This window comes from Vanacampus margaritifer, chromosome 14, assembly GCF_051991255.1.
Source record: "Vanacampus margaritifer isolate UIUO_Vmar chromosome 14, RoL_Vmar_1.0, whole genome shotgun sequence".
Lineage (NCBI taxonomy): Eukaryota > Metazoa > Chordata > Actinopteri > Syngnathiformes > Syngnathidae > Vanacampus > Vanacampus margaritifer.
The window spans coordinates 14,682,185-14,692,970 of NC_135445.1; the positions used below are offsets into that span (position 1 = coordinate 14,682,185).

General features: G+C 39.9%; 4 protein-coding genes across 4 annotated transcripts; 2 read left to right on the forward strand and 2 right to left on the reverse strand.

Moving 5' to 3' along the window:
• The first annotated feature begins 4,712 nt into the window (after positions 1-4,712).
• Positions 4,713-5,083, forward strand: LOC144063777 (histone H4). The gene has a single exon (XM_077585616.1). It carries the CDS (start codon positions 4,722-4,724, stop codon positions 5,031-5,033), a length of 312 nt encoding a protein of 103 aa, XP_077441742.1. The 5' UTR covers positions 4,713-4,721; the 3' UTR covers positions 5,034-5,083.
• A 969-nt stretch (positions 5,084-6,052) lies between these two features.
• On the forward strand, positions 6,053-6,736 carry LOC144063770 (histone H2B 1/2-like). Its single transcript, XM_077585608.1, has one exon. The coding sequence runs from the start codon at positions 6,068-6,070 to the stop codon at positions 6,443-6,445; it is 378 nt and encodes a 125-aa protein (XP_077441734.1). The 5' UTR covers positions 6,053-6,067; the 3' UTR covers positions 6,446-6,736.
• Positions 6,737-8,614: 1,878 nt separating this feature from the next.
• LOC144063778 (histone H2B-like) lies at positions 8,615-9,050 on the reverse strand. Its single transcript, XM_077585617.1, has one exon. The coding sequence runs from the start codon at positions 9,039-9,041 to the stop codon at positions 8,664-8,666; it is 378 nt and encodes a 125-aa protein (XP_077441743.1). The 5' UTR covers positions 9,042-9,050; the 3' UTR covers positions 8,615-8,663.
• Positions 9,051-9,914: 864 nt separating this feature from the next.
• On the reverse strand, positions 9,915-10,282 carry LOC144063774 (histone H4). The gene has a single exon (XM_077585613.1). It carries the CDS (start codon positions 10,271-10,273, stop codon positions 9,962-9,964), a length of 312 nt encoding a protein of 103 aa, XP_077441739.1. The 5' UTR covers positions 10,274-10,282; the 3' UTR covers positions 9,915-9,961.
• Positions 10,283-10,786: the final 504 nt, after the last annotated feature.

Consider the following 10,786-nt stretch of genomic DNA (forward strand, 5'->3'; position numbering starts at 1 on the left):
TTAGCATATGGCTACAAAAGTCTTTTTTGTAGGTGTTCGGCGGACAGATTTGCATCTCATTTTTCATAAGTAAATGTACAACTTGGAATGCTTTATTAAAAATTTATGGAGGGAATTATTGAGCTGTTTGTAGAAAATTGCACAAGAAATCTTTAACATTTGATGTTTATGACAGGTCTGATGTGGGTGCAAAGTTTCGTGAGTTTTTGCCCATGTTTAGACCGTCAAAACAAAACCTAATTTTTCTTTACAATCAGTCCATCACCACGGCAGCAGCGTCTTCAACATCTTAAGATGAAACATGCCAAGTTAGAAGATGATCGGATACATTTTGTAGGAGGAGTTTGTTAAAATATTACCTCTATAAAAGGCCTCAAAACAATGTTGACAAATTCCAAAGTAAATCAAAATGGTGCACTTCCTGTTTGATTAAGCTCCATAAGACTTTTTTTGTACATCGAAGGCTGTTACCTGTGCCTTGTTGAGAAGTTTCGACGAGCATCCGAGACAAGTTTAACCGGACACAAAGTGTAATAATCATGTTTGACTTCAATAAAGTAGATCCGGAAGCCAGTGTCGAAGTTTGAGTACGTTCAGTACGAATTCTAGGCCGCAAGGTGTACCGCAAAAAGTCATTAAGAAATTGAATCCTGCTCCACAGAAAGGATACTAGACGATCTTTAGATTATAAATAATGACGAGCTACGGTAAATCACCGACAAAAAGTTTGTTGCAAAATATCCTGCCAATTCCTCAATACCGAAGCATTTAATTCGGAACTAGCTTCTTCGGAGCGTAATATGATTTTGTCATTTTTTGACATCCTGTTTTCATGGGTTTTATGAGTTGGAGGCCCAAATAATGTAAAAATAAATAAATACTTGAAATCACTTAAATTCTGGGCCCTGAATCTATAATCTATGAAAGTTTGACTTTTTGAATGGAATTAGAGAAGTTATTCAACTTTTTGAGGATATTCTAATTTTAACAAAACAAAAAAATGCATCTAAAATTTGCAGAAGATGAGGTGAAGATGTTTAGGATAGAGTATCCCTTGCCCCTAAATGGTGATCCTCTCAATTAGTGGATGGACCATGAAGGGGGCCTATCCTCATATTTCCGCTGTAGCCCGTCAGTTCCCCTGCATCCCAGGCACAAGTGTCTCCGCAGAGAGTCTTTTCCACTGCACAGACATTGTAACTGCACAAAGAAGTGTGCTTAAAGCTGGGAATGTTGATCAACTTGTGTTCCTGCAAAATAAATCTAAAGAGAAAGCACTAGCATTTTAAGTACAAATTAAGCAAGTTATTATTTCTTGCTGTAGACAATCTACCTCTGTTAAATTGCACTAAAGTTAAGTTGCATAGTTGTTGCGTTCTAAAAGAAATATATTTTTCCTGTGGTTGTGGTCAAGACAATATTTTGGCTTGCTTATGCAAATTGCATCAAGGATGAGCAAAATAATATTTACTTTTCATAACTGTTCATTATATTTTACATCCTTTTGGATGTTTTTTCTTTTCTTCTCCATTTAATGCTGTATCCTGTAGTTGCATTTTAGCAGGTTCACACTAAGCATGGAAGAATGTTAAATAAAAGAATGGCATATTAATGGAACATTAAGCCTTAATATTTAATTTCAATGCTGTTCAAACGTGAAACCGATTGCGAACTATACAGTGGCTCACAGTTATAAGCCTGAAGTTTCAGATAAATATATTCATACAAATCTTACAGTGTACAAGTTTACTGATTAGTATTTTCTAAATTTGATTTAAAAAAATTGCAATAATTGATTTATAGATTAATATCGGGATTAATCGGTATTGAATCGAATCGTGATTTATGAATCGTGATACGGATCGAATCGCCAGGTATTAGGCAATTCACATCCCTAGTATTTTCAGGTCTTTTTCTCTTTATCGGTAATGCTGAATGAAACCGCGGAGGCCGCCATACTTTCGCATTGTTGACTTCAAGCGAGTGCGCTATTGGTGCAGCACGGTCACGTGTCAAACCGCACCACCACTGCGAACCAAAATCTTATTACGCTCAGAAGAAGCTAGTTCCGAATTAAATGCTTCGGTATGAAGAAATTGGCAAGATATTTTGCGACAACCTTTTTGTCGGTGGCTTACAATTGCCATTAATTATAACCTAATGATCATCTAGTTCCTTTTCTGTGGAGCGGGATGACACAAAAACGGGGTTCACCTTACAGCCTAACAGGCCATGCTACATGTTGTGTAAAGCTAAGCACGTTTTAGCCCACATTAGGAGAGGCCACCCCCCACCGCCCCGCCCCCACACAGGATGACATAAAACCTGACGTGCTGAGGATTTTACTCTGATCAGTGATCGGAATTGGCGCAGTAATTGGGATAGAAGACGGTCTTTTTCTTGCCCATGTCAGCAAACTCCCATTCAAGTGAATGACGGCAGTTGTCAATTGCGCACGGGATACGTCATCACGGTCACATGACCAAGATAATGGCGTTGGACACGGTATGTTTTTATTTTGATACTTAATCGGTTTAAAAGAAAATTCAGGGAATAAGATGCCGGAAATATTTGCACTTTTATTCTTTATACACAATTCCCAATCCAGCACTGGAAAATGAGTTATTAGTGGTGTCTTCTTTTAAAATCATGGATTTATGGAATGTTGAGTCATTGTGCCCTATGATGAAATTAATAAAATAACTATTGGGTTTGTTGACTGCACCCACCAATAGGACAAAGAAATTAAACAAATGTACATGCAAACAATTTAGGGCAGTGTTTGTTTTTCACTGCCACCAAATACACCAGCTCCAAGTAAATTGCTCCGCCTGTACCACATACTAACGGCACTTTTCAGAGCCACCCACTTCCATCAAGTTATCCCATCTGTTGTCACGAAAGGCGGTCAGCGTACAGTTCACTCCAAGCGGACAGCCTGCAGTGTGTTGTATGACCACTTGGTGGCAGCAAAGTCGGCATTTTACATTGCACTCATTACTTTTTACTGGAGCTGATTGAATGATCATTTTAAGACAGCACAGAATTAACATAAGAAATTGTCACTTCATAACTAACGACCAATCACAGAGCTGCCAGTGCCAACCAACTAACTCACTTCGAGAACAATTTGTCCGAATTGGAGGGAGGTACATGTAGCACCAGAGAGCAACCACCTAATGAACGGAAAACTATTTAGCAAGTGTGTCAAACATACAGCCCGTGGGGCAGAACTGGCCCTTCAGGGGGTCTATCTGGCCAGTTAGGACAGAACACAAACTGCAGTTTTTCACTCAAATTAACTATTGTTGCTAATTTTGTCCACTGGGGGGCGCACTAACAAACACTTAAATAACATTTTGAAATGTGGCTGTTACAAATTTTTTTTTTTACTCATTATTGTTAAGAAATTTCAGATTACTCTGCAATAGGATAATAATCAAAAAGTGGGGGAAAAATCTAAATATAATTGTGATTATTTGCACCACAAAAACAGGAAATATTTGTCCTGTCATTATTTATAGTTTATTAGGCCATGGACAAACTGGTCCAGCTCATTTGAAATCAAATTTAGGTGAAAGTGGCCACTGAATTAAAGTGAGTTTGACACCCATGATCTAGAGATAAAAGAATAGCTATATAGTTATGGCGTTAGATTTCTGCTACAATTACGTAAAAAAAAAGAAAGAAAAGGTGTGTGAGCGTGTAATTTATTTGTTCATTTGCTGAAGTCGTCCACACAAAAACACGTAAACCATAAAAAGTAAATATTGAGTATTGACTTGTGGCTCAAATAAGAATCCATCAGATTTTATTGAAACCGCAAAACTTCAACTCAGTCATGCAAATGACAATTCAGTGAGTGGGTTATTTTTATATGAGTGTTGCTGATTTGTTGACAACATATTTATGTTTACTATGGTTCGTGTCTTGTGCTTTGTTATTGTTGGCTTTTTGGATCTCGGTTGTACTTTACTATCTTTTCAGTGGATTTATAATGATGAGTTTTCTGAATATTTATTTTATATTATTATTATTACATTATTAGTGACTTTTGTTATCCTCAGCAATATATTTTTGTATTTTTTTAAATTGATTTACCATTGAGGTAAACTAAGAATGTATTTTATTTTGTTGTTTGTTTGTTTTTGCTTTGTTTTTATTCTTTTTCAAGTTCAAAATGAACTTAAACTCAATTTGAACTGATTCCTGCATGTATTAGATTTAAGTTTTGATGTGCTCTTTCCAAAAAACTAAGGCCGTTTTTTGTTTTCTCTTTACACTTGCTTGGTCACTATTCTGATTGCTACAGTTAACAGCTATTGAGTTGTGCAGATTGTAGATTTTAATCTGTCTCAGTGATGATTGGGGGCGTGTAAATACTTGTCTCCATGGATTGGACATCTGGACCTCTGGGGGGAAAAACATTTTAATACCACCATAGTCATCTTCAAAGATCATTCCAGCATATATAATTTATACACAATATAATGTCATTTTTTACAAATAACTCGACAAATCATTACACGGTATTAAACACATTTATTGGAAAAACAAAATACTTCCTGGTGCCATCGTGTTTTGGCGTTGAGTTAGGTGAAGCTCCTCCCCCGAGATTGCTCAGCTGTTGTTGCTCTATCAGGTCCGCAAACTTGTAATAAGAAAGGCCGCCCTCAGCTTAGTCAAGTAATTCAACGTCAGTCAAGCTTTAAGCAATAATAATGTCTGGTAGGGGCAAAGGTGGTAAAGGACTTGGCAAAGGAGGCGCCAAGCGTCATCGCAAAGTTCTCCGCGACAACATCCAGGGTATCACAAAGCCCGCCATTCGCCGTCTGGCTCGCCGTGGCGGAGTTAAGCGTATTTCCGGGCTCATCTACGAGGAGACTCGCGGTGTTCTCAAAGTATTTCTGGAGAACGTCATTCGTGATGCGGTCACCTACACTGAGCACGCCAAGAGGAAGACTGTCACCGCTATGGATGTGGTGTATGCCCTGAAAAGACAAGGGCGCACTCTCTATGGTTTCGGCGGTTAAGCTATCGCGGCCCCTTAACGCAACAATCAAAGGTCCTTTTAAGGACCACCCATCACTTCTAATATAGAGTATCATTCCCTGTTTAACAACAAAGTACTTATATATGAGCTATCAGCGCCCTCACAGCTGTATATAGTGCAGTTATTTTAATAAAATATTTATCCTTCATCTGAACGATTAACAGTCCACTGAAGTTGTAGGAAAATACACACTTCATACAGTAACAATTCCAGGACAAAAAATATAGTACAGTATAGTCAAGTTTACAGTAATTGGGTTTTCACAGCTGTTGGATAGAAGATAATGATGAAAATCAACTGAATACAAAAATAAAATAACTCAGTCAAGGATTGTTTCTTACACACGAATTTGGACCTATGAAAGTAAAATTTTGCTAGAAGGTTCATCAAATAAAATTGTGCTTTGACAACAGTTTTATGTTCAAATACACCAAATAATGTTTCCGAAATGAGAAGCCTAGATAAATGTAGACTATGAATGAATTGTAATTCATAATTTTGACGTTTCCGTCAGCAAGACAAGCTGTTATGTTATCAGTGCATATGCCAATTCGGTTGTGCGGACACCCTCTCTTGATTGGTGGACTGATTTCATGCTCTTTCCTGGTTGGCTGCTAGCGTCAGTTCAGAATGTTGTCTTTACTAACGGCAGCAACTTTTACTTTTAATTGATTGTAAATTAAGTTTTCTTCTTATTGCTCTTCCCAAATCAAGAAAAGTTTGTTCACAATTTTTCACTTCTGGAAGTTGAACAAACTTGCACACTGCACAACAAGCACCGGGCAAGAAATAGACACTTCTCCGAGTGATTCGTTTCAAAAGAGATTTTTAAGCCAATCAAAAAGCAGCCGCTGGCACATTTTTACCGCCCCAGACGGACTCATTTCAAAAGAGCTTTTAAACCAATCAAAAAGTGGCGCCGGCACATTAAAATTTGCATGAAGCGGATATAAAAGCACTGGCTGAAGTATTTCACCATCATACGATTCCTAACTCGACTTCATTATCGGAACCATGCCTGAACCTGCCGCCAAAACTGCGCCTAAGAAGGGCTCCAAGAAAGCCGTCTCCAAAGCCCCGGGTAAACCCGGCAAGAAGAGGAGGGCCCGAAGAAAGGAGAGTTACGCCATCTACGTGTACAAGGTGCTGAAGCAGGTCCACCCGGACACCGGTATCTCGTCCAAGGCCATGAGTATCATGAACTCGTTCGTCAACGACATCTTTGAGCGCATCGCCTCTGAGGCTTCTCGTCTGGCTCATTACAACAAGCGCTCCACCATCTCGTCTAGAGAGATCCAGACCGCCGTGCGTCTTCTGCTACCTGGTGAGCTAGCAAAGCACGCCGTGTCTGAGGGCACCAAGGCGGTCACCAAGTACACCAGCTCCAAGTAAATTGCACTGGCAATTCTGTACCCTAAACCAACGGCTCTTTTAAGAGCCACACATTTCATCATTAAGAGTACATTCCTAATTGAAACCGCTGCTAAGTGCTAACAAATATTTTAACTCTAAAGACATTGTCATTTTAAGTCTGCTGCACTTATCCAACTAAACCTTGTTTGGTTCTTGCGCGTGCTGCTCAAAGTTACTTTATGATCAGGCTTCTTGCAAAGTTTGTTGTTTAACTGATCATTAGATTCAGCTGTGCTGCTGCAGGAGGGAAACGTGGAAAACAGGTTGGATAGGGGCTCTCAAGGACATTACTAGAGCACCTCTGCTCTAGTTACTGTTCCTCTTCTGCACTTGAATGTTACCCACCAAAGTTACTCTAGTCTAGGCCCAGAACATACTGTTTACGATACGTGTTTGTGCTACAACCAATACCCAGCTCAACTCATAGCATATGTATAAATAAAAACCGAACTATCAGAATGTTGGTCCAGATTCTAATCAATTCTCAACAAGATGGATGGAGAAACCGAGGCTTTTCGAGACAATTACCCTAAAACGATGCACTGTTTTGAGGCCTTTGACACACTGCAAGAGCTTCATCTGCTGGTCAAACCTGCCCGCTTGGAATTTTTAGAATCACTCTTTACAAAGCTTCAAACCTTGTTATCGTGTACGCCTCAGCATTTCATATATTCAATAAAGTTTCAGTGGATGTTCTCTATCTTACTACTGTGGGATTGTGTCGTCCTTTTAAAGCGTGATGTGCAGCGGAGACAGTAAGTAATTGGGTTGTTAACATTCGCAGATAATTGTAGTTTGAAACTGTCCTTGGCATTTTCATCCTGCTGTTATCCATCCGTCGACCACACAAGGGTGCCGTTTGATAACAGTAGAAACAGAGTTGTACTCCGGGGCGGACTGACCTACGGAGGAAAAAAAAAAACTAAATAGGATCGGCACTAGTTCTAGGGGATTCCAGAAAAAATCCATATGGTCCAAGGCCGATTTGGACCAGTGTTTATTTTGTTTTATTTTTATTTCTTAGCGCCTCTCATGTTTTACAATACACATATGAATCATTTAAGGAAATATATGTACAGCCAGTCCACTACATAAATACAGGCTGACTTTGAAAATAAAGACACATTTCTCTCCATATGTATGTCTTTCAACGTAAAGTCTATAGTCAACTCCCAACTTGAATCTCGGAATTTAAAAAGTTGACTGGGCAGTCCCCTAACTCCAGCTCCCTCTTCCTACCCCAGCACCCAACACACAAACTCATGCATTTACAAGTGAAAGGAGCGAAATTGACCGAGGTGCAGAAATCCAGGGCATTGTGGTGTTATTACTTCGTAATACAAGCCGTTTGAGTAGCTACTAAAGCTATTTTGTTTATTAAATGTTTTAATGTTAATGTAAATTATGTAGCTCCTCTCCCGGGACTACTGGAGTCCACACAGTGGTCCGTTTTTGCGCTATTACACATTTTTTTTAGATGTAATTTTGTTTTTTTATACACGCACACGTAACTACACGAATAAACGTGGTGGTCTCTGGGTGGGACGCAAACCCGCGCTGCCAGCACCGAAGGAAAGCGATGCCTCGTCGCCCAGAGCCCATTTACACTCCTTTAAACAAAGCCTTTTCTATGTATGCCTCGTTTTCGGAGGAAAACCAGGAAATATCGCGAATGGTCCTGGATGTTTGACTCTGAAGTCACTTATCTCGAGGTTTTGCGATTCTTCCCGCCACATTCGCGAATGAACTCGGCTCATGTCAGCTGGAATCTTATTGATTCAAAGAGACCAATATCTTGTTGGTGTTGTTGAGAATCGATTGGAATCTGGACTAATGTTCTGATCGTTCGCATTTTATTTTTATTTAGTTTTTGGGCAGCTGAGAGCCTTGTCCGCTGATCGGAATAACTACTTGAGACTAATGAAAAAGACAAGCTCATATGACTATGGACTAGAGAATATGATTATTGCGACATTTAAAATAACTTCCAAGCAGTCCGGTTATGTTTCTGATTGATATAGCACGCTTAAAAACGAATCTAGTCTAAATTGGAAAAGCGTGGCTAACTTACTGATAAATTGATTTCAAAACCTAAAATATCTGGTAGCAGTGGTTTCATTTGGAAACTTACTCTTAAAGATGAAATGTGTGGCTCTTAAAAGAACCGTTGGTTTAGGGTACAATATTGCCAGAGCGATTACTTGGAGCTGGTGTACTTGGTGACGGCCTTGGTGCCCTCAGAGACGGCGTGCTTGGCTAGCTCGCCAGGTAGCAGAAGACGCACGGCGGTCTGAATCTCTCTAGACGAGATGGTGGAGCGCTTGTTGTAATGAGCCAGACGAGAAGCCTCAGAGGCGATGCGCTCGAAGATGTCGTTGACGAACGAGTTCATGATGCTCATGGCCTTGGACGAGATGCCGGTGTCCGGGTGGACCTGCTTCAGCACTTTGTACACGTAGATGGCGTAGCTCTCCTTTCTCTTACCCCTTCTCTTCCGGCCCGGTTTCCCCGGGGCTTTGGAGACGGCTTTCTTGGAGCCCTTCTTAGGCGCGGACTTGGCGGGCGGTTCAGGCATGGTTTCGATACTGTAGACTACCTACAATTCGAATGATGGCAAACACTTTCAGCCAGTGCTTTTATATCCACTTCATGCAAATTTTAATGTGCCGGCGCCACCTTTTGATTGGCTTAAAAGCTCTTTTGAAATGAGTCCGTCTGGGGCGGTAAAAATGTGCCCTGCGCCATTTTTTGATTGGCTTAAAAATCTCTTTTGAAGCGAGTCACTCGGAGGCGTGTCTATTTCTTGCCTGGTGCTTGCTGTGCAGTGTGCAAGTTTGTTCAACTTCCAAAAGTGAAAAATTGTAAATAAACTTTTCCTGATTTGAAAAAAGCAATAAGAAGACAACTTAATTTAAATATTTTCCCAAATGTGTCTGGTGCCAGTAAAAGTCGCTGTCCCTTCCGTTGCTGTCAGTAAAGACAACATTCTAAACTGGCGCTAGCAGCCAACCAGGAAAGAGCATGAAATCAGTCCACCAATCAAGAGAAGGGTGTCCGCACAACCAAATTTGCATATGCACTGATAAATAGCTTGCCTCGCTGTCGAGCTGAAGGAATAAAATAATAATACAACTGTCCAAGCACAAATTTATTTGATGAACATTCCAGCAAAATTGTACTTTAATTGATCCAAATTCATTAAGAAACAATCATCGACCAAGTTTTTTTTTTTTAGTATCGCTACAATTACTGCAAACTTTGTATGGCTATACTCTTTTAGCCCTGGTATTGTTACTGTAGGAAATGAGTTTACCCCTTCAAAGTCGGCAATTAATCACTTTTGAAAAAAAAAAATCTTTATTGCATTAAACAAATGTAACAGCGCTATTAATTTATAGTAATTAATTAATTCCATAACAAGGAACGATACTCCTAAAAGACGTGTTGAGTGGTCCTTAAAAGGACCTTTGATTGTTGTGTTGAGCAGTCGATAGTTTAACCGCCGAAACCGTAGAGAGTACGCCCTTGTCTTTTCAGGGCATACACCACATCCATAGCGGTGACCGTCTTCCGCTTAGCGTGCTCAGTATAGGTGACAGCGTCGCGGATGACGTTCTCCAGAAAAACTTTAAGGACACCGCGAGTCTCCTCGTAGATGAGCCCGGAGATGCGCTTGACTCCACCACGGCGAGCCAGACGGCGAATGGCGGGCTTCGTGATACCCTGGATGTTGTCGCGGAGAACTTTGCGATGACGCTTGGCGCCTCCTTTGCCAAGTCCTTTACCACCTTTACCTCTGCCAGACATTATGAATTAGTAAGATCAATTCGTTGTTGAATAACTATATCACAGTGCGGGCGGCCTTTCTTATTACAAGTTTGCGGACCTGAAAGAGCAACAACAGTTGAGCAATCTCGAGGGAGGAGCTTCACCTAACTCAACGCCAAAACACGATGGCACCAGGAAGTATTTTTTTTCTCCAATAAATGTGTTGTAATGATTTGTCGAGTTATTTGTGAAAATTAACATTATATTGTGTATAAATTATATATGCTGGAATGGTGTTTGAAGATGACTATGGTGTTATAAAAACAAAAATTCCCCCAAGAGGACCAGATGATTCATGTTTGAGCCACAAGTCAATACTCAATATTTAATTTTTATGGTTTACGTGTTTTTGTGTGGACGACTTTGTCAAATGAACAAATAAAATACACACAAAAAATAAGAATTTACTATTAAGATGAAATTGCGTTGCGTTGGCTCTTAAAAGAGCCATTGCGATTTTAAATTTACTATATATATATATATATATATATA